Source organism: Zingiber officinale, chromosome 2B (assembly GCF_018446385.1).
Source record: "Zingiber officinale cultivar Zhangliang chromosome 2B, Zo_v1.1, whole genome shotgun sequence".
Lineage (NCBI taxonomy): Eukaryota > Viridiplantae > Streptophyta > Magnoliopsida > Zingiberales > Zingiberaceae > Zingiber > Zingiber officinale.
In genome coordinates this window covers 11,502,883-11,527,348 of record NC_055989.1, presented here as the reverse complement: position 1 = coordinate 11,527,348, position 24,466 = coordinate 11,502,883, and the positions used below count along the sequence as shown (strand labels likewise).

General features: G+C 38.7%; 1 protein-coding gene across 2 annotated transcripts; it reads left to right on the top strand.

Moving 5' to 3' along the window:
* The first annotated feature begins 12,007 nt into the window (after positions 1 to 12,007).
* On the top strand, positions 12,008 to 14,117 carry LOC122045291 (myb family transcription factor IPN2-like). 2 transcript variants are annotated; one of them, XM_042605443.1, is made up of 6 exons: positions 12,008 to 12,576; positions 12,655 to 12,731; positions 12,804 to 12,864; positions 12,965 to 13,025; positions 13,096 to 13,165; positions 13,361 to 14,117. In XM_042605443.1, the coding sequence occupies exons 1-6, from the start codon at positions 12,387 to 12,389 to the stop codon at positions 13,907 to 13,909; spliced, it is 1,008 nt and encodes a 335-aa protein (XP_042461377.1). In that variant the 5' UTR covers positions 12,008 to 12,386; the 3' UTR covers positions 13,910 to 14,117. The 2 variants fall into 2 exon arrangements, with proteins under 2 accessions (XP_042461377.1, XP_042461376.1); XM_042605442.1 differs by having other exon boundaries at positions 12,962 to 13,025.
* Positions 14,118 to 24,466: the final 10,349 nt, after the last annotated feature.

Genomic DNA, 24,466 nt, shown 5'->3' with positions numbered 1-24,466 from the left:
GAGTTCGGTCGGGTAAAGGTTGAACGGATATAAAGTTCTCTGTAAACACTCAACCGTGCACGGCCCGAGCAGACCCACCGATACTTACCCTTATATAAATAGCTCTCGATATGCGTTAAGTCAGGTAAAGGTTGAACGGATATAAGGTTCTCTATGAACACCCGACTGGGCAAGGCTCGGATGGACTTAATAGCATTTCATCTTATAAAACTCTTTATACATACACTGTCGTTTGGATGAGGATAGATTGAACATATGGCTCTCTGTATATGCCTAGCTTATCAAAGGTTGGACTGGTTTAAATTATCTGAAGGTGTAGTACTCCTAAAATATAGTTCTAACATACATACTTTATGACTCCTCAAGTGAACTTATGGCATACTAAGGGCAATATATTAGTTTCTAAACAAGTTTTTATAGTATTTAATGTATGGTTGAGCAGATTAATACAACAATAAGTGAGGTAGCCGGCCTGGTGGAGCGGCTAAGATGTGTTTAGCAGGCAAACAGTAGACAATATTTTGACAGCCTGTTATAATTGTCGAGGAATATTCCCGTAAAATCTCCTTTGAAAACTAATTGGTTTCCCATTAATGAGTTAGTTACAACAGTGTTCTCCTTCAACAACTTTAATAATGATGCGGAGCATAAAATGATAAAAGAGGTACATCTATGGGTATAAAAAAGATTCCTCAAAACTATCATGGAACACCCAGATTGTACTTTCTTCTATCTCCTGACAAACTCTAACAAACTAGGGACTACCTCGTGATACCGGAGGTTATGTGAGGTGGTATAAAAAGAGAAATCCTCTCTGTTGGCAAGGTACACATACATTTCACATTTGCATCTGAAGTTCTACTTTTTTTTGGCACTTTCGCTACTGTTCTTCTTCCACTTTCAAGAGAGGATATTAACTTAAGCGTCAAAGTGCCTAGCCAGGGATTCCCACCCCGGTCTTAGGTTACTAACACTTTGTTGGCTCATTTGATTATGCGCAGGATCGTTGAGAAGTTTCTTCAGATCTCGAGAAACTTATTATTCTTCAACCAACCATCGGAGCCAGCACACCATCTCATAGCCTTCAGATAGAATCAATTGGGAAGACATTTCATATCAACAAGAGGAAGTTACAAATACATTTCAAACCGAGGAATATATTATTCTAATATTATGAGCTTCCAGAGAAGTAGTGATAAATATATATGCCAGTGAATCTCATGAGAATGATGATGATGATGATGATGATGATGAGGAGGAGGAGGAGGAGGAGTAGTAGCATAATGAGAACTTTGATTTTTGACATGTAGGGTAAGTTTTTTTATGATTAAATTTAGTTTTAATATGTAAATTTGTAAAATTTGTAGCTCAATTAGTTTTCTATATACTCTCTCATTGTTAAATTTATATATTTTATTTGTGCATGCTGTGTATTTTTTTTTATAGGTCATTAGACATAACATTATCGTCATAGATTCTCGCACTCTCATATCTTCATTATGCATATTGTAAGTTTTTTCATGTTCTTTATTAAGCATCCAGTTTTTATTTGCTTTATTCTAATTTTGATTTTTTGTTGGCAGTTTTGATGGGTAACCATAGACGACTACATTCTAGCACTGCCCAGACTAATTCACCACTTGCTAGCACGGGACCTTTACATGGTCAGTCACTAGTAGGACCATCACATGGCCAGTCGTTGGCAGGACCCTCACATGGCCATGTCGTCGACAGGAACTTCCCATTCACCTTCCCCACTCCAGTCGCCAGCAGGGCCGTCGCATTCACCTTCGCCACTTCAGCCGTCGATACCTGCCATACACTCATCTGTTGAGATTATCAACACTCGATAGCATATAATCCCTTTAGAGACTTATAAGTATTAAAAATATTATAATTTTTTAACTATCTTAATAATTTAACATTATTTATTTGTAACTTTATAATAGATTTAAAAATTATAGGTGTTATTCATGAGATTTATCAAATTGTGAATAACTATTGGAGAGGAGACTCAATGTCATACTCAAGCACTCCATGACCCACAAAAGAACTCTAGTGGTGTGAGTTTAAGGTATAACCGGTTAATTTTATATATGAAACAATTAAGTGAATAAAATTAATTTTTTTTTTCCATTTCAGCGATCATTCACTTGAGACCCTTATCAAGAGATAGAAATGAAAATAATTTTCATAAAAAAATTATAGTGATCACATTTGGCATGTATTGAATCATGCTAATAATAGTGGGAAAAAGTCTGCCTTCATCACATCGAACAATTGGAGTAAGATCTCCAATTTTTGGTAAACCAATGAGAGCAAAAAAAAAGTTGTCACATTAATAAAATAAATCAAGTTTATAATTCTAGAGACTCATCGGCAATATATGTGGGAGGATATATAAATATCGAGGAATATTCACGTAGATTGATAATTGTTTAACTCTACAACTAGTCTTTTTATTTATTTTAGACTATTACATTATTTCCAATTGTATTATTTTTAGTCTAAGTAGTTGGGAAAGGAGCACGAATTTATAGACACTTCTGTCCACACTTTTTATTTTTTTAAAAAAAATAAGACTTGAAGCGAAAATGGAGTGGAGATAGTGCAAGAACAATTAAGGTTTGAGTTAATCTTTAATCTTAATTTATAACTTAAATTTTATTAGTTATCTACCTGCTCTAATTAAGATTTTAATTTTCCATAGGAGAGATATGATAAGCTATCATTTTCATAGAGAAGTTCAAGTGATAGCGATGATAATGAGGGATCTGAGCCGTCTATTAGTAATAATTTGGATTTATACCTAGAGATGATTGGAGGAGTCAAAGGGGGAAGGATATTAGATATGGGTCCTATGAGTATAATTCATAATGTTGCTTGTAGATCTTTTTCTTCTTCTACCCAACTAGCAGTAACAACATGGATCCATGGCTTAACTGAAAAGATTAGCAATTTGAAGGACATAATATATCAAAGGGATCAGCAAATTACATATATACATTTACAAATGACACAAGGGGATCAGGAAATGCTAGAAATGCGCAGACAACAAGAATTTATTATTTAACACTTTTAGTAGTTTAGTTTCGGTCCAAGTCAGATTCCTCCCGATGTTAGTGATGATGTCGACGACACCGACAATGATACATGAATGTTTGTAATTAGTATTTTTGAAAAAAAAAATTTATTGAGTTTGTAAATCCTTCATTTTTTTATTTTTTATTAGTACTATTATTTTTATTTTAAACAGGGTTAGTAAGGCCAAGAATGATGATGATTGGAAATCCACATAAGACTAAGTAAATCTTTACATATTTATTTTTGTGTTAGTTTATAGGATTTTCTTACTTTTTATTTGTTTAGTTTCTGATGCAAGTAGAATAAGAAGAAGAATAAGAAGATTAGAATAAGAAAAATCTCTCGAGGACCATACTATCTTCTATTCTATCTTTCTCACATTTTGAGATATTTTGGTATGAGATTGTAATTTGGATATATCATAACTAAGAAACATGTTTGTTGTAACTTGGTTTCTAACTTTATTGTATTTATTTTTATTGTTAGTTGTATTGTAAGTATATGTTGTTAGTTGTATTTGGATATGGAATATGTTTGGATATTGTTGACGATGAATATATTTGGTTTATATTATTATTATTGTATTTATTTTTATTATATTTGTGTGTATTGTATTCAGTTTTATTGTATTGTGGGTATTGTATTCAGTTTTATTGTATTGTGTGTATTATATTTAGTGTGTCTATTGTATATTGAACAAGTTTTGGGAAAAATTTATATATACAATAAAAATATCGAAATGGGAAGGTACTGGAAATTTTTTCTTTTACTTTTACGTTGAATTTGTAGTAATTGTAATAGAACTAATTACACTAATGCAGTAATCTATAATTGCACCAATAAATGACGAGCATGCAATAAACGTTAATAACAGTAAAGGTTAAGAAATTGTGTATCTCCGGTCGAAGCGTCGGACGTGCCAACTGTCTTTAGAGAATTGATTGCCGCCCACGGTGCAGAGGCTCTCCGGCAAAATCCTCCCAAGATCCGACAACCGCTCGCGTCACTCGTAGGTGCATTCCAAAACGAGCGGCGCACTCGGACTCAACCTCAGATCGCGAACCAAGCCTCAGAACTCAGAACTCAGAAAGAAGGAAGAAGAAGTAGAAAGCAAGGGAGAAGGAATGCTTTGCTTTCTGGAGTGAGTTGAGAAGGAAGTGAGGAAGTGTATTTATACACTTGAAGTAGTGCAGAGGAAGGGACGCACATTCACGCGTGGATGCGTTGTTTCGTATCCTCACGCGATGCGGACAGAACTGCTTCGAGGTCCAAAAACCGAAGTCCGCGTCCCTTCCTCACACGCGGAACCAAACTCTGGTTTGGTTTTGGTTCAGATCGAACCAGAACCGGAAACCAAACTGGTTTGGTTCAGACTGAACCAAACCAGCAAAAACAGACCGGGCCGCCCGTGAGCGCAAGGCCCACGGGCTGGGGATTTGCACCCCCCTGCGCGCGATTAACGCGCACGTGACGCCCGGTTTATGGATTTCCGGCTCGAACCCCCCAAAATCCACTCGATTTGGGCTTGGCCCGCGCATGCGTGTAGGTCCTCTTATCATTGCTAAGCAAGGATGGAAGAGCTTCCTATATAAGCCCTTCCAAGCTTCTCCACTTAGCAATGTGGGACTAAAAATGCTTTTGAATTTAAAACAAAATTCAACAATCCCCCACAAATTCAAATCATTTTTAGTCAAAAACAAAGATATGTTCTGAGGCTTGGTTGCAATGAGCTTTCAGTGAAAATACCTTCCGGTTTGAATTTTCACCTAAGTACACCAATCTTATTCACATAGGTTTGAAGAGAACAGAGTCTTGATCTTAAACCTTTTATATGTGAAGATCAATTGGTAACAACTCATCACTGGCAACGGTTGAATCCTTCTGGGTTGGTGCATTACGGCCATGCCACCGAATCTTGTTTCATAAGTACTACGGAGAGTTGCCTAGACCTCCCACACTGTGGCCTCACAGTTATACTTACATAGGTGAGTTCTCCAAGGATGTACTGCAAGCATCCTGTCATTAAGACCTTGAACTCATTAAGAGCTCGTAAGCTCATCCTTACTAGCAGTCAAGCATCTATCCAGGGAAGAGACTATGAGATTACATCTCAATCAATTTGATGCTTACGTTTCACCCTTATAGCTTGTTTGTACTACATTGAACCTACTTTTTGGGATCTCCAATCAGATAGGTTGGGTTGCCGCTATAGATGAAACCAGGACAGGCCTCAGTCCCATTCCCTTACTGGATCTCTTGATTTTCTCAGAATCAAGTCCTTTAGTGAGTGGATCAACAATATTGTCTTTTGAACTTACAAAGTCCAATGACACCACTCCAAGAGATACTAGCTCACGAATAGATTTCAATCTTATTCGTACATGTCTCTTCTATTTCTGGTTATACTTGGAGCTTCTAATCTGAGCTATTGTTGTTTGATTATCACAGTGCACTGAAATAGAAGGTATTGGCTTCATCATTAAGGGAATTTCAGAAAGAGGACCCTTAAGCCAATCAGCTTCAGTTACTGTGGTATCCAAAGCACACAATTCTGCCTCAGATGTAGAACGGGTTATAATCGTCTGTTTAACAGACCTCCAAGCAACTGCACCGCCTCCAAGTGTAAAGACATAACCAGTAACGCCTTTACACTCAGCAGTGTCAGCTATCCAACTAACATCACTATATCCCTCCAGGACTGCAGGGAATCTCCCATACCACAAGCCCAAGGATATAGTGCCTTTCAGATATCTGAGTACTCTATCTAATGCATCCCAATGCGTTCTGTCCGGACAGCTGGTAAACCTGCTCAATTTCGATATAGCAAAAGAAATATCAAGTCTAGAACAATTTGCTAAATACATTAGACTACCTATTATTTGTGAGTATCTTAATTGAGACACTGCCACACCACTCTTATTCTTGTGGAGAGTTTTTGAAGGATCATAGGGTGTGACTACAGATTTAACTTGGCTATAGCCATATTTCTCTAATACTCTCTCAATATAGAGTGATTGAGAAATTGCTATTCCATCAGTTGAACGAGTCAACTTTAGCCCTAAAATCATATCAGCACAACCTATATCCTTCATATCAAACTTACCACTTAAGAGGGCCTTAGTCTCATTAATAATAGAAATGTTAGAACCAAACAGTAGAATATCATCTACATACAAACATAAGATAATACAATTATCACCTTTCATTTTAGCATACACACATTTATCAGAGTCATTCATTTCAAAGCCAAATGATAATATAACTCTATCAAATTTTTCGTGCCACTGCTTTGGGGCTTGCTTCAAACCATAAAGAGATTTGACTAACCTACAGACTTTGTTCTCATTTCCAGAAACTACATATCCCTCAGGTTGATCCATAGATATCTCTTCTTCAAGATCTCCATTAAGGAATGTCATTTTGACATCCATTTGATGGACCTCAAGATGATATATGGACGCCAATGCTATTAACACTCGGATTGTAGTAATTCTGGTAACAGGTGAATAAGTGTCAAAATAGTCAATTCCTTCTTTCTGTTTGAATCCCTTAGCAACTAGGCGGGCTTTAAATTTATCTACTGACCCATCAGGTTTTAGTTTTCTTTTAAACACCCATTTACATCCTATAGTGTTACACCCAGGAGGTAAATTTACCAACTCCCAAGTGGCATTAGAGATAATAGAGTCCATTTCACTTTTAATGGCCTCTTTCCAGTGTTTAGCTTCAGGAGAAGCCATAGCATCTCTATATGTCACAGGATCACCTTCTATATTATAGGTGATAAAGTCCTGGCCTAAATCCGTAGACACACGTTGCCTCTTGCTCCTTCTTGGTTCTGTATACTCACTAGATTCATCTAGTCTAGAGTGGCTTGAGGAAGGTGTACCTACTACGGATAGTGGGACCTCTACGGAAGAAGGCTCATTTCTAGTAGGAATACTAGATTGAGGTGTTCTCGTCTTCATAGGAAATATATCCTCAAAAAATGTAGCATCGCGAAGTTCTACAATAGTATTTGCATCTATTCCAGGAATTTCTGATTTAATAATCAGGAACCTATATGCAATACTATTTTGAGCATAACCTAAAAAGATACCATCTACGGTCTTTGGACCAAGTTTTTTCCTTCTGTGTTCAGGTACAAGTACCTTTGCCAGGCACCCCCACACTTTAAGGTATTTCAAACTTGTCCTTCGGCCTTTCCAAAGCTCATATGGGGTTTTATCCCTTGACTTCATTGGGACTCTATTTAGCACATGGCATGCAGTGTATAGAGCCTCCCCCCACATAAAGTTGGGTAACCCAGAACTGCCTAACATGGAATTAATCATATCTTCAAGGGTTCGATTTTTTCATTCTGCTATACCGTTGGATTGAGGACTATATGGAGCAGTTACCTCATGGATTATACCTGTATCTTGACAAAAATTTTGAAACAGGTTCGAGGTAAATTCTCCACCCCTATCAGACCTTAACCTCTTAATAGTTTTATCGGTTTGATTCTCAGCTTCAGATTTAAAAATCATAAATTTATCTAAAGCTTCATCCTTGGTTTTAGCAAATAAACATAACAATAACGAGAGTGGTCATCAATGAAGGTAATGAAATACCTTTTATGGTCTCTCGTTATTACACCGTTAAACTCAGTATGAATCAATTCTAAAATATCAAAATTCCTATCAACTGATTTGAAAGGTTTACGGGGTTGTTTATATTGCACACAAATTTCACATTTTTTCTTATCATTTATAGCATGCTTAGGGATCATGTCAAGATTCATCATCCTTTTTACGGTATTAAAATTGACATGTCCTAATCTGTCATGCCACATATCATAAGACTCAATGTTATATGAACAACCAATATTAGAAGTTTTATTTAAAGTAGCATTTTCTACATTGAGTTTAAATAAACCTTCATTAAGGTAACCTTTTCCAATAAAGGTTCCTAAATGTAATATTACAACTTTATTACATTTGAAGTTCAACTCATAACCAGCACGAACTAACTTTGATCCGCTAATCAAATTCCGACGGACCGCTGGAACATGATGCACCTCATGTAGTGACAGGACTTTTCCAGAGGTGAACCTCAGGTCAACTTGTCCTATCCCAAACACCCTGGCTGCAGAATGGTTCCCCATGGTCACGGAAGTGCCTTCAATTACCTGATAAGTAAGGAAGGCAGATCGATCAGCACAACAGTGTACATTAGCACCTGTATCAACTAACCATTCATTGGGTTGATAGATCAAGTTTAGTTCAGGTTTGAAGGTAACAAACCTATCGCTGGTGTCGTCACTAGCAGTCACGACATTTACTTGTGCCTTGGTGTTGGACGTATTGCTTTGGTTCTTGTCCTTTCGCTTAGGGCAGAATTTGGCATAATGTCCAACCTGTCCACATGCCCAGCAAGGCTTAGGTTTAGTTCCAGTTTTCTTTTGAACCTTTGGGTTGGGTTTCATCTTGTTCTTCATTTTCTGATTTTTGAATTTCTTCTTGTCAGATGAGACTACTACATTCGCCTTTGGAATAAAATCCATAGGCATTCTTGTATCATCATTTTTATGTTGCTTCCGATGTTCTTCTTCGATATTTAAGGCAATCATCAAATCTTCGAGAGAGATTTTACCTCTCCAATGTTTAAGAGTCATGCCAAAATCTTCCCAACTCGGAGGTAATTTTTTGATGATTGACAAGACCTGAAATTTTTCAGGTAATGACATATCTCCTTCAGCAAGACCATGAATTTGGACTTGGAATTCATGTGTCTGCTCTATCACAGATTTGCCTTCAACCATTTTGAAGTTTAGGAATTTTGCCACAGTGTACTTTTCTAAACCAGAATCTTCAGAGTTGTATTTTTTATCCAAAGATTTCCACAGCTCTTTAGCTGAAGCGGTTGAACAGTACACATCAAATAGTGCGTCTGAGAGGGCAGATAGGATTCTCCCATGGCAGAGATAATCCCTTTGCTTAAACCTCTCTAAGGTAGCATTACGGGCAGGTTCCTCTTCATTGGGTGAAGGAGGGTCTGTTTCTATAACGGAGAATAGCCCTAGCGTAGTAAGCCAAAATTTCATTCGTTGTTGCCAACGTCTGAAGTTTTGCCCAAAAAATCTTTCGGGTCGGGCGCTAGCCTCATCAGACCCCGTTACCCTATCGTTCATCATGTTTATTGATGGTACAATCAATTCTCTAAAATTGTAGTAATTGTAATAGAACTAATTACACTAATGCAGTAATCTATAATTGCACCAATAAATGACGAGCATGTAATAAACGTTAATAACAGTAAGGGTTAAGAAATTGTGTATCTCCGGTCGAAGCGTCGGACGTGCCGACTGTCTTTAGAGAATTGATTGCCGCCCACGGTGCAGAGGCTCTCCGGCAAAATCCTCCCAAGATCTGACAACCGCTCGCGTCGCTCATAGGTGCACTCCAAAATGAGCGGCGCACTCGGACTCAACCTCAGATCGCGAACCAAGCCTCAGAACTCAGAACTCAGAACTCAGAAAGAAGGAAGAAGAAGTAGAAAGCAAGGGAGAAGGAATGCTTTGCTTTCTGGAGTGAGTTGAGAAGGAAGTGAGGAAGTGTATTTATTCACTTGAAGCAGTGCAGAGGAAGGGACGGACACTCACGCGTGGATGCGTTGTTTCGCATCCTCACGCGATGCGGACAGAACCGAAGCGCTGCTTCGCTTCCACGCGTACCAAAAACCGAAGTCCGCGTCCCTTCCTCACACGCGGAACCAAACTCTGGTTTTGTTTCAGACTGAACCAAACCAGCAAAAACAGACCGGGCCGCCCGTGAGCGCAAGGCCCACGGGCTAGGGATTTGCACCCCCCCCCCCTGCGCGCGTTAATCGCGCACGTGACGCCCGGTTTATGGATTTCCGGCTCGAACCCCCCAAATCCACTCGATTTGGGCTTGGCCCGCGCATGCGTGTAGGTCCTCTTATCATTGCTAAGCAAGGATGGAAGGGCTTTCTATATAAGCCCTTCCAAGCTTCTCCACTTAGCAATGTGGGACTAAAAATGCTTTTGAATTTAAAACAAAATTCAACAGAATTTGTAAAAAAAAGAGTTCATCATAAATCCATCGTAGTATACTATTTTTATCGAAACTTTGCAACAAATTTTGATTTTTGTTGAAAATTTATAATGAATTTTCATTTTCGTTGGAAATTTATGATGACTTTTTTTATATTCATTATAAATTTGTAACGAATTTTAAATTTTATTACAAATTTGCAACAACAAATATAGGTTTTAGTTGTAAATCTGCGACAAATTTAAATATTCATCGTAGATTTACAACAAATATGATTTTTGTTGCAAAGTGCGATGAACTTGTTTTTTCGTCGTAGAAATTGAATTTTAGTAGGGGAATCTATTTTTCCACACGGGTTGCAACGAATACTTTTTTGTCACAGTTTTTACAACTAATCATCATTCGTCGCAAATCTATGATGAATGTGTTTTTCGTCCCTAAATTTATGATGAATTTTGTTTTTTATTCTAGATCTTGAGCATCAAAGTTTGTGACGAATATTTGTTTTCGTCGTAAAATTGTCAACGAATTTTACAATGAATATGATATTCATTGCCGAATTTGCAATGAATTTCTAATTTTTCGTCGCCAAATTTAGCAACACCTTATTTGCAACGATTTTTTTTCCCACAAATTTCATTGTAAACTCAATGATGTTTTTAAACAATTCGTTACAAAATTCATACCTAAAAATGACCGTATTTTTTAGTGTTTACTTACAACTCTATTGATCAAATATTAATAAAATATAAAACTCTTTATCCCAGGAAACCCTCGTACTGATTTACTTTTTAAAAGAAAAAACAAAGATTAATCTAATCAAAATATGAAGAAGAATCTACAGTGAACTGACAAACAAGAAAGCATCTAATTCCCCCGGTGGAATATTAGAACAAATCGCATAGATTTCCCTCCACGAAGAGAGCTTTATATTGTTCTTGCTCATCTCGTTTCTTTCCTTCCCTTTATTTGGGCCCCCCTCTTGCTGTCAAAGACTCAAAGCAGTCACTTTCACTAATTAAATTACAAAGGAATATTTTAATATATGCATGTTTTGTTCCATTAAAGCTACATAACCACATATATTTACATTGACCGGAGAATGATGCAACAAAATCTATTGACCTCGTTCTCAAAATCTATTTATCTCGTTGATTCGATTATGTATACTGAATATGATTTACTAAATCTTGTTGATCTCGTAAAATACTAAGAAATAGACAATCAAATTCGTCATTTGGGAAAAGAATGACATGACCAAATTATTATTGATTCAAAACTATTTTAAAAATAACTTGTGAGAGATGAAAATACCCCTAAATACTAAATCCGAAAAATAATAATAATAATAAAGAGCAAAAGTCTTTCGAACCTCCGAAAAAATCTTAAACAATCTTCTTTTTTTTACCTAAAACTAGATTGTTACAGATTTCATCGGTAACCAATCATAGATCTTTAAACTTGTTCGATTTGGCGCCTAATACATCTTGAAATTCATCCCACATTAAAAGTTATAACATGCGTTAGAAACAATAGGGTTTGCATGTATAATTGATGCATGTCAATAGGAAATAGATAGGGTAACTGATGCAAAGACTTTTTAGCTATTCTATTTAAAATTTAGAGTAAAATTTTTAGATAGGGTAATTAATATGGATGTACTAACACAGTACTATTTCTTTTTTTTTGCATAAAGGAAAAAAAATCCTAAGGGACCCTTGGCATATTGATAAAATTGCGTATGATTTTGATGGTTACATATATTCGGGTTGCACAAACCGTCTTTTGTAATACAAAGTGAGATGGTGTATAATAGATTCTTCATTTGGATATGTATTAACGAGAGTTTCATGTATAGGACTGTCCTTTTAAAGAAAAAAAATCTAATTCTCAAAAAAACCTGGTTGTTTTTCCAAAAGATGATTGAGAGCATCAAGAAGATCAAGAAGAAGACTAAGGGCTGGCTGGCTGGCCAAAGAGTTGGAGGGGGAGAGAGAGAGCGCGCGCTCATGATCCATGAATATAATTAAAGGCTTTTAATCATGAGACAACCATGCATGGCTTCTTTCCATGAGAGCTCTTTCATGATCTCCTCAGAAATCGAACCCTATTCCTACTTTTGATTTGTTCTTGAATCTCTTCCAAGAATTCCCCAGCCGCGGCAGCTGAAGGAGCTAGGAGAACCAGAGAGAGAGAGAGAGAGAGAGAGAGAGAGGGAAAGGAGCAAAGAGAAGTAGCAAGAAGGGAATGTTCCCCGCAGCTTCCAGGAAGCCTCCGTCCACCCCTATGAATTCCTCTTCGCACGAGAGGGCTCCCATGTGCGTCCAAGGCGACTCCGGCCTCGTCCTCACCACCGACCCCAAGCCGCGCCTCCGGTGGACGGCTGAGCTCCACGACCGCTTCGTCGACGCCGTCAACCAGCTCGGCGGCCCAGACAGTACTAATTAATTCTCAGATTTCTCTAATTACAGAGTGTTTATAATTTCCTCAATTCTTACGATTACTCTCCCTATAGAGGCCACGCCCAAGACGATCATGAGGGTGATGGGTGTCAAAGGTCTCACTCTCTATCATCTCAAGAGCCACCTTCAGGTAGCTAACTAATCATCAATATCTCGACACGATCCGTCAAAAACTAATTTCAAAATTTTAATTTTGATGCAGAAATTCAGGCTTGGCAAGCAACCACACAGAGAATTCAACGATCATTATTCATTCAAGGAAGGTAATATAATTAAGCATAGTTACTATCTACTTATTATATATATACATATAAATTTCTTGTTAATTAATTTACAAACAAATTTTTGATTAAATTAAAGCAGCAATGGATCTGCAAAGAAATACTGCCTCTTCATCCCGAATAATGGGTCGATCCATGAATGAGTGAGTTGTATACATGTGTTATTTATTCTATAATATAATATAGAAGAATAATGGATTGCATATATATCAGGGTTTTGCATGGCACAGAAGCTCACAGGATGCAGCTGGAAGTCCATAGGAGATTTCATGAACAATTAGAGGCAATGTTTATATACTTTCTCTTGCTCCTGTTTTTTACAGAATCATGTGTTTCAAGTTATAGCCGAGTTAGTTATCACATGATAGATTTATAGAATTGAATAAGAATTAAATCCCGACAAAGATCGGGAATTACCCTCGCAATGAGAGGAATTAATATTGAGTTATTTAATAATTTTGAATGAGTTTTTTTGCAGGTTCAGAAACATCTACAGATCAGGATCGAAGCCCAAGGAAAGTACATGCAAAGCATACTGGAGAAAGCGTATCAAACGCTTGCAGCAGGTCAAGGCACGGAAGCGGCAGGGGAGCAACTAGGGTTCGTCCACGACATGGCAGACCTGCAACTTTTTGGTGGTACCGGAGACCTGCAGCTCGATAACTCGCACCAACTGCACTTGGGAAGCATTCACCATCTACAGCCTCCTGATCATGGTCTGTACCTGACTGCTAGCCCTGCCCTAATTGGCAAGAAGATGATCATGGCCGGCGAGAAGAGCCCGTTCATTTGGGACGATGAGGCCGAGGACGACGACGACAGCCAGCTTCACAACATTGGCATTGATGTTGCACCGGGAGTGATCGACGGCGGCTACGAGGCAAAGCCAACGATCCCAAATGCCGACGACGACAAGTTAGTGCTCGAGGGAACGGCGAAGATGGATAGACCATCGCCATTGCGAGTGCTTAATCATCCTCTTTCCGTGGAAGCCATCAACGGCATGTTAATTAATAATAGGAGGTAATTAACTTTGTCCAGAGATATAGTGATTCCTAAATATCATTACAATTTCTGATCTTAATTAAATATCGTACAAGGACATTATATTAATTAATTCGGTGTTATGTTAATTTCTTTTGAGAGCAAGAGTTTTAAGAGGATGTATGAGTAGAAGCAAGCTTAATTAGCTTCCAGTACTGTAACATATATGAATGTATATTTGCTTCACTTCATTAGGGTAAGATGCACCTCACAGGTCATCCGAGTTGGTATGTGGTGGGATGCTTGTCACATGAGATCGTGGGGTCGAAACTCAGGGTAGTGGGGCGTAAATCTCCGGTCCCTGTGCAACTCATCTCACTTGCTACATGCTCGCTCAGGATGCTGTGATTTACTTCCCTCGTGATGACCTTGGGTCGGGTGCGACGGGGACGCTGGGGGCGAGCGATTTCGCTTTTTTACCACACGAGTATAAATTAAAAGAGTCTAATTTGGAATCCCAAATAACTCATCCTGCATCAAAAGAAAAGCAGCGAAGCTTCCTTGCAATGTTTCTTGTGGGTGTGGAGCAGTTGCAGTATCCGAGGTGCATTTATGCTTCTGCCTTTTGTTCTGGATATTGTTGAATTAAAGTGGCCAATTAATGCTCCTGATGCTGTAAGAAGAGAATGGTTAATTAGGTTAGGAAATCTTGAATCTAAGATAATAAATTTAGTTCTATTGAAGTTTTTATAGGGTTCATAATGGACGACTTAGAAGTCTAGCATCAATTATGAGTCTCATTTAAAAAAAAAAAAATCTTAAATGAACCGTAATTAAAAATTAAACTATGTATAAATAGATGCCCTTCTAGTGCATCGTAACGGGATAAAAAAGAAGAGAAGTGGAGAGGTTCATCTCTTTCTCTGTATCTAACTCAACTTTATCACATCATTGTCATCATTTATTCAGCTGCTGGAGAGAGCTGTTTTTTTTTCCACCCAGACTTTGATCCCGATCATATCTAGTTTCTTCATCTCCTACTGCAGCCTATGGCCAAACCAAAGCACTTTAGAAATTAAATAACATATATAGTTTTGAAATTTACTTAAAGTGTTGTTACTCAAAGGGTAAAGTCAGTACATTAAAGGCAACCTTTTTTGAATAAAGTCATAGTTATTGTAGATTCTTCAATAGTGCACTTGCTGAAAGAAAGTAATACTCTTGAAAAATTTATGAACCTAGCAAATTCATAGAGACTTCCCGAGTTTAGTTCAGAAATGATCACCATAATCACCAGCAAGGATCACAACTATCAGAAAATAACAGCAAGAAAACATACCGCTTCTGGTTGTATAGACAACACACATGAAGAATAATTATTATTTTACGGACTGATAAAAGGGAGGATTTTAGAGAAAAAAAAAAAAAGTGTCATCTTCAAGTTTGTTTCGGAAAAAAAATTGTTGAATAGCATAGGATAATCTCTCAAATAGCTTATATAGATAAATTCGGACTCATAATAGATGAAATTATCAAAAATACCCTAATAAAAAAAAATATCAAAAATAGTAAAATAAATGTTTGAAACCTCCAAAAAATCCTAAAAGTTATTTTTCGAATCTAAAATTTGACCGTTACAAATTCCACCCAGTAACAATTTTAGATTTTTGAATGAGTTTCAATTCAAGTGAAACAACATCTGGTTCTAATATCAGAGTTAAAAGTCATGACCTTTTAAAATTTGAGAGGTCTTCTTGAATTTATCCTACATCAACAACACGGTTTTAGCCAACCACACCAACATACAAATTCTAAATAGATTATGCAGCTCCCATGGCGTAACACAGACGGTGGGCGCATGACATCTCTAGCGTAATGGCAAGGGTCGATTCTCAAGAACTGATGACCTGGGATTTACCCTACCATACACCTAACATTTGTGTACCTGCATTTACCTCCCTTCATATCCATGGGGTCGGTGTTGGTGTAATTTTCCTATGTCAAGGTTAACCAGTTTGACTAAGCTTGAGTCTTAATATTTGACAATATATGGAGATTACATGTGCAATTGTTCGTATGGGGAGATTATTGATGCAATCCCCCGGCCCATTGGTCAAGGTTTGACCAGTTTTGTATGAAGAAAAGTCAAGTACATCAAGGTTGAGTAGATACTTAGCTAGAAAGTCCTAACTAGAGGTTAGGTAAGAGCAAGTCCAATAAGAAGGTTGGTAGAAGAAGAAAATTCAAGTGGATCACTGTTAACTGGACACTTAGTGTGGAAAGTCCTGGTGAGTGAAACTAGGAAAAAGGAAAATCCTAGTGAGTGAAGCTAGGTGAAAGTCTTGGTGAGTGAAACCAGGCAGTTAAAAGCCCTAGTGAGTGAAACTAGGCAAAAGAAAAATCATAGTGAGTGAAGCTAAGTGAAATTCTTGGTGAGTGAAGCCAGGCAGTTGAAAGTCCTGGTGAGTGAAGCCAGATAGTTGAAAGTCCTGGTGAGTGAAGCCAGACAGTTGAAAATCTTGGTGAGTGAAACCAAGTAAAAGTCCTGGTGAGTGAACCCAGGCATGTGGAAATTCAGGTGGGTCAAGGTTGGTCAGACACCTGATGATTGGAAGTCCAAGTAGGTCAAAGGTTTGACTAGATATTTGGCATAAGGAGAAAAGTCTAAGTGCGCCAAGGATTGATCGGACACTTGGTGAAGAAGTCCTAGTAGGTCAAGGCTGACCAGAAGCCAGGCAATGAGGAGTCCCAATAGGTCAAGGTTTGTCGGATGTTGGGTAAAGAACCCTAAACTTCGGTTAGGGAAGTTAGGGTTTAGTAATCAACTAGGTTAGTCGATTACCATAGCTTAATCGATTAGGATGATCGATTAAAGATGTTTTCGCGAAATGCACAAAGAGTGCGGTAAGCAATTAAGAAGGAAGGCTTAATCGCTTACGGGGTTTATCGCGCAAACAGAAAACTTCCTAATCGATTATGGTAATCGATTAAGAAGGCTTAATCGATTACGGTAATCAATTAAGCTCGAAAAACTAGCCGTTATCAGCCCGATAAAAGGTGTTCGCGTGGATTCTCTTTGAGTCGCTCTTTTCCTTTTCTTACGATTCTCTCAGGTGATACCACCAGTTCTTGAGATTTCTTGGAGACAAGTGTTGCTGCACTTCTAAGGTCAAGAGGCACTTCAAACAAAAAGGAGTAAGCTAGGGTTTCATTGATTATAATCTTGTAAGATTTCATTTTGTATTATATGATCTTTCGAATTGGTCAAGACTTTCCGGTTTATGGCCACTTCTCTATGGTACCAGTTGTTGTTTCATTGAATTTGCTTCATTAATAGGCTCGCGATTCGACTTTGATCGTTATGGATTGGTACCAAGATCGAGTCCTAGGCAAGCAGACCTAATTTTAACAGCCGACACAGTAACAATGAAAATGGCTCCTTCTTTAGTAAGATTATATGAGCAAATGCCTAAACCAAAATATGTCATTTCTATGGGAGCCTGTACTATTACAGGAGGTATGTTCAGTACTGATTCTTATAGTACTGTTCGTGGAGTCGATAAGCTAATTCCTGTCGATGTCTATTTGCCGGGCTGCCCACCTAAACCAGAGGCTATTATAGATGCTATAACGAAACTTCGTAAGAAGATATCTAGAGAAATCCTTGAAGATAGAACTGTGTCTCAACAGGAAAATCGATGTTTTACTACCAATCATAAGTTTTATGTTCGGCGTAGTATTCATACTGGAAATTATGATCAAGAATTGCTCTATAAATCCGCATCTACTTCAGAGATACCTTCTAAAACATTTTTTCAATCCAAAAGTTCAGTATCTCCCCCCGAATTAGTGAATCAGGAAAGGTAAGGTTCTTTTGTGCAGAATAAGAAAAAAAAGTCACTCTTTAAAAATTTCATTGTAAAATACTCAATACAAATAAATACAAATGTGGGAGAAATCAAGAAAATGCAACAGGATTAGCTTGTATTTTCCTCCTCATGTATTTCTTTGTGAGAGAACTTGTACGAGGTTTCTCCACCTCCGGTTGTTGCCGAGAAGGAGTTTATTTGATAGTGGATGTGTGAGAGAGGACTGGATTCTTGGATTAGTCACCTTGTATGAGATGAATACCAAGTAAATCATTGGTGTTAACATTAGGAGCTTGCTTCGAGTCTATTCCATTGCAAATCATCATCATCGAAGCACAACAAGCTATTCACCCCCGTCCCCCTCTAGCTTCGAAGTGACCCAACAAGTAGTAGCAGAGCGAAGCCGCTCTTCACCGAACTCATCGCCGGAAGGGCAACAAGGTAGAGGAAGAAGAAGTTGAAGTCCAAATTCTGACAAGTCAAAGACTTCATCAAGAGGAGCTCAACTTCAAAACGGAATTCTGAGATGGACTCGGATTCGACACAAGGGTGTGTCGACCATTCACATCAACGAGCTTTGATCCTTGGAAATCAAGAATCGAAAACTTCTTTATGATAGAGATAGAGCAATGATTTTCTCTAATGGAAGGATTTCAAGCTCTAACAAACGACAAGGGCAAAAGCGTCAAAAGGATCAAATGGAGTCAAGAGTTTGGTCAATTTATTGCCTATTAATATCTTGAACAAGATAGGAGAATTTGAAGATACCAAGAAGCTTTGGAGCAAGTTGACAAAGATTCATGAGACCCCCTCCACTACACCAAATCAAGACAAATCAAAAGAAGGCAACTCTTTGGATCAAAGGAGAAGGGGAGTCCGAAGTTGAGAGATGCTCAACATCGAAAGAAGAAGATCAAGAAGCTTCATCCTCAATAGAGTGAAATGAAGAAGACAAAGAGGGAGCATACTCTTTGTTTCATGTGCAAGAGGATGAAGATGAAGAGGCCTCCACCTCTAGGATTGAGGGGGAGTATTATTCATTGACACCGGAGCAAGAAGAAGCTTCTACTTCCGGGTCAAATGGAGAAGAAGATTGTGCCACCTCCACAAGTCAAGCAAAATCAAATGGAGGAACATGTATCATCCCTACAAGCAAAGGTATAGAAATTTTAACTAGTAATAATAAAAATCATATCATTTACTTTGAGTGTAGAGAACATGGATGTTATAAGAGCAAGTGTCCCAAGTTGATAAAAAAAAAAGGGGCAAAATGACACCAAAGGGCAAGAAGAAGCCTAAGAATGCCGACCGCATGGTACGCAAGGGAAAGGAACATATTGTGCGCTTCTTGTGTAAACAAAATAGACATTACCGAAGTTAATGTCCAAAGGGGAAGAATCTGATCAAAGTCAAGGAGGAAACTCAAGTCAAAAGGGAGCTTCTAAGGAGAAACTCAATGTATCATTTATTGAACCAACTCCTTTGACTCATGATAAAAAAGCACGATAGGTCTAGTTTATATTATTTTAATGCTATTTATCATGAAAATAAGAAGCATGATAGGATTAAAAAAAAAATGTAGTTTTTCATGCCAGGACCATAACACCTAAGGTGAGGAAGGTAAATAACAATCTAGGTAAAAATTCTATGGATTTTAGATATAAACATAGAAATAGAAATGCTCAAGGACCTAATGAAAAATCAAAATCTAAGGATTTAAGGATGGAAAATCAAGCCTTGAGGTCAAGGATTGATAAATTAGAAAATACCCTAAAAAGAATGGAAAATATCTTTAAGGGACAAAATAAGTACAACCTAGGTTTAGGAATGCAAGAGGCATCCTATGGCCATAGAGATTTGGGATACAAATTTAAAACCAAGAAGGATGTGTCTTCTTATCATAGAGTTCCATATAGTTATAGAACTAACCCTACGTCTAGGAGTCAAGCCAAGATTACAAGGGAAGGCATCCCTAGAACTAACCTTGAGAAGACCAATGTGACTAAGGCTTCTAAGAAGCCTAAGAAAGTCACTAAGAATGTCACAAGAGAAGCTATCCCTAGGGTTGGCCTAGAGGAGAGGAGCATGACCAAAGCTTCTAAGAAGCCTAGGAAGGTCATTGAAAGGTAACTAGGGAAGTTATTCCTAGTGAATACCTAGATCACTCAAGAAACACAAATAGATTTTGGGTTCCTATGAGTATATTCTCTACACCCTATATGAGTTTAGAGAGTGTCAACTTTAATTGGAAGGATAGTTAACCTAACCTTGAAAAAGTTGATACTTGGAAGTCATTTTCAAGGTATTGTTACTGTTGGTGCAACCTTAGGTCAAGGTTGACCTGGTTGACCTGACTCGAGTTGACCTGACTCGAGTTGTATTTTGATGTTTGACGAGAATAGAAAAGTTCTATTCTGATGTTTGACGAGAGTAGAAAAGTTGTATTATGATGTTTGACAGAATACAAACTTGGGAGATTGTGGGTGCAATCTTTGTTCAAAGTTGACCTAGTTGACCCAAGGTGAGTCGACCTGATTCGGGAAATCCTGGTGAGTGAAGTCAGGTGAAAGTCCTAGTGAGTGAAGCCAGACAAGGGAAATCCAGATAGGTCAAGGTTGACCAGACATCTGGTGAAAAGTCCAAGCAGGGAGCTTGGCACGAGAAAAGTCCAAGTATGGAGACTTGGCACGGAAAAGTCCAAGCAGGGAGCTTGGCACGGGAAAAGTCCAAGTATGGAGACTTGGCACGGAAAAGTCCAAGTATGGAGACTTGGCACGGAAAAGTCCAAGCAGGGAGCTTGGCACGGGAAAAGTCCAAGTATGGAGACTTGGCATGGAAAGTCGGAGAGGGCTTGGTAGCTCATTCTCCGGACTAGGTCAGAGAGGGCTCGGGAGCTCGTTCTCTGGACCGGATGAAGTCGGAGAGGGCTCGGTAGCTCGTTCTCCGGACTAAGTCAAAGAGGGCTCGGTAGCTCGTTCTCTGGACTGGACGAAGTCGGAGAGGGCTCGGCAGCTCGTTCTCCGGACTAGGTCAGAGAGGGCTCGGTAGCTCGTTCTCTGGACCGGACGAAGTCGGAGAGGGCTCGGCAGCTCGTTCTCCGGACTAGGTCAGAGAGGGCTCGGTAGCTCGTTCTCAGGACCAGGTAGGGTTTAGGGCTGGGAGCTCTAAACCTGGATCGGTCTGGTGACCGATCCAGTGATACGCTGGTTGACTGATCGGTCTGGTGACCGATCAGTAATCATACAGAAGCGAAGAAGATCAGGAGAAGAAAGAGGGGGATCGGTCTGTGGACCGATCCACCTGAGTCCTGATCGGTCCACAGACCGATCAGAGAGTTGGGCAACTCTCTGTGAAGCGTGCTGATCGGTCTGGGGACCGATCAGCATAGGTCCTGATCGGTCCCAAGACCGATCAGAGAAGGTCTGGACCGATCAGGGTGGAGCCTGATCGGTCCAGGCCCTAGCCGTTGCGACACAACGGCTAGTTTATGTGTCTTCTTCTTCGCAGGTTATATAACAAGTCGAGGGCTACAGGATTTGTAGTTGCCTCTCTTTCCTTTCTAATCTTACTGCAATCAGAGCTTTGCTGAGCTCTCATTTTCCTGAAGCTTCGTGGAAGCTTCCTTCGGCTGGTTCCTGCTGTTGTAGGTGTTTCGTGAAGTTGCTGCTTCATCCAGTCGACGAGAAGGCAAGCTGTGTTTTTACATTCTTACTGCCTTTGTATTGTGCTGTATCTTTGTACTCCTATCTTGCTATTGCAAGAAGTTTGTGGCGAGGTTTCTCCACCCAGAAGGAGTTTCTATTAGCCGGTTTTCCGAGGTCTCATCCACCGACGGATTGATAGGCTTCGTCCACCTTACGGACACGCCGAGGAGTAGGAGTATCATCTCCGAACCTCGTTACATCATCGTGTTTGAGGTTTGATCTTCTCCACTTTCGTTTCTACATTGTATTTCCGCTGCGCTAACCTAAATTGTAGGAAGAAACGAAAATTTGGGGTCGGCTATTCACACCCCCCCTCTCTAGCCGCTATCCGAAGGTCCTAACAAGTGGTATCAGAGCGATGTCGCTCTTCGTCGGATTAACATCCGGGGGAGCACGAGCTAGAGAATGGATCAACTTGGAGAAGACATCACGATTCCACCCTTCTACGATCGCGACGACTTCGCGTATTGGAAGGTAAGAATGAAGTATTTTCTTATGACTAACCTAGAAAATTGGAATTGTGTACAAGTAGGTTTTATTCCTCCGATGGATAAAGGAGGAGAACCTCTCGAGAAGAAGAAGTGGACGAAGGAACAAATCCACCAATCCGTAATCAACGACGAGGTAATGAAAATTTTTGAATTCTCATTACCTAACGATATCTTGTGTAAGATAGGTGGTTACAACAATGCCAAGGAATTGTGGAACAACTTGGCCAAGTTCCATGAGGGAAGCTCCAATTCAAGTCATGAAGAGGAGTCAAGTGAGTCAAGTAGCTCACTTCATGGAGGTAAGGAATTAGAAGTTGAGGGCTACTCAACATCTAAGGAAGAAGAGGAGGAGAGTTCTTCTTCAAGATTGGAGCAAGAAGAAGAAGCTTCTACCTCCGGAAGGGATGAAGGAGAAAGCTCATATCCACCCTCAACACTAGGTAACTCAAGCAACTTAATTTCAAGTAAATTACATATAATGTGCTTTGAGTGTAGGGAATATGGGCATTACAAGAGTAAATGTCCAAAGAGGATTAGGAAGACTCCACCGGCACCAAAAGTCAAGGAAGCTGGAGTCCCGATACGCAAGGGCAAGGAGCACGTGGTGTGCTTCCAATGCAAGCGAAGGGGACATTATAGGAGCCAATGTCCGAGGGGGAGGCAACCTCACAAGGACAAGAGATCAAGCACATCTATGGGGGGAGCTAAGGCAAACCCTAAGGTATCCCTTAAGGCACATTCTTGCAATTCTACTAAGACACATGCTAGTAGCCTCATTGCAATTGTCAATAATGATAAGCATGATAACTATAGAAACCGATACATGTGCTTAGGTGCCAAACATGTTAGTCTAGGTAAGGATGATACTAGAAATGCCAATCCTAGAATTAACTCATCTAAGGTTAAGGAAAACCTAGGTAGGAATCCCAAAACAACTAGACATATGCCTAGGAATACCTCAAAGAAAAATGGAAAATTAAAGCTTGAGGTATTAGAGAAGGAAAATCAAGTCTTGAGGTCAAGACTTGACACCTTAGAAAAGACTCTTAAGAATTTGGAGAAGTCAACTCTAGGGTCTAAGGGTCAAAAGCAAAAGTCCAAGGACATGAGAGGTTTGAGTCACAAACCTAAGTCTCAAGTGGTCAAGCCCACTTATCATAATGTTCCATTTGATTATGGAACAAGATCTAGGGCTAGGAAGACCATCACCAAGGTCACAAGGGGAGTCACCCCTAGAGTTGATCTTGATGAGTCCCAAATGACCAAGGGTTTAAAGCCTAGGAGGGTCATTAGGAGGGTTGCTAGGGAAGTCATCCCTAGTGAATATTTAGTGAACTCAATGAGCTCAAATAGATATTGGGTTCCTAGGAGCGTGATTCCTTCACGCTAGATGGTTTAGGGTGTGCCAACATTAATTGGATAGGTAGTTAACCTACTCATGGCAAAAGGTGTCATTTTAGGAATATTCAAGGTGTAATCAAGCCTTGAAAATGAAATTAAAAATTATTCCTAAGGTGATTAGGATGTGCCAACCACATTTGAGGAATTTTCTAGGGTCAATCTAATTGGCACATAGTGATCTAAAAATCTTTAGCATATGATTTTAGATCTATTACACTTATGAATATAGAATTTATGGCAAAATGATCAAAATTATCAAAAATGACAACTAAAGCTAGAATTAGGTATTTTATATACCTTTATATGTTATTTGTCATATATTGTTTGTCATATGTCATGTCATGACATCATATCTAATTTACTATCATTTGAAATGTCATGATAATGCTTAGGTTAGTTATATGTCATGCCTTATTTAAGTTTCATTACTTTATGACATGACATCATGACATTGGCACATGTTTTCACTTATGATATTATTTTATGCCATGTCATCATCTTTTGTATTTATAATCAATTAATTTGATTTAAGGACAAAAACACAATTTGATATGGAAATCAAATTGTTGTTTAGAAAATGCATGAGGACTTAGATTAAGATGACCTAAACCATATCTCACATCAAAATTGACTTGGATGTGTTTGATACACCTTAGATATGTGTGAGATATTAGGATCATGAGTTAGGATCAAGGTGCATAGTTCTTGTACCTAGATGAGCCTAATTCAAAATGGAGGATCATAGCGAAAGCTTGTGTACAAGTCATGTACATTTAGCCCTAAGATTATGGTTCTAAATTGAATGGTTTAAAATCATTTTAAAATTGATTTGAAAAACCTTGATGAAGCTTTTATAGTGATAGCATTCATTATTGAGCAAGTTGATACAAAGTTGAGGTAAACTTGAACTATTTCAAAGTTTTTAAACTTTGTATCAAGATTTGAAAATGGAAGTTATTTTCATATAAAACTATTTTTCCATGATAGTATATGTTATGAGGAATGTATCCTCAAAATTTTATAATTTTTGGAATTTTCTATAATTTTGTAGGGGTTTCTGAATTTCGGGAGGAATAAATTCAGAAATCAGAAATCAGACATGTGTGACCGATCAGGAGGTTCCCTGATCGGTCCA

Coding starts and splice junctions, on each gene's coding strand:
- LOC122045291 (XM_042605442.1), top strand. CDS start 12,387: ATGTTCCCCGCAGCTTCCAGGAAGCCTCCGTCCACCCCTATGAATTCC. Junction 12,732..12,803: donor ATCTCAAGAGCCACCTTCAG/GTAGCTAACTAA, acceptor ATTTTGATGCAG/AAATTCAGGCTTGGCAAGCA. Junction 12,865..12,961: donor TCATTATTCATTCAAGGAAG/GTAATATAATTA, acceptor ATTAAATTAAAG/CAGCAATGGATCTGCAAAGA.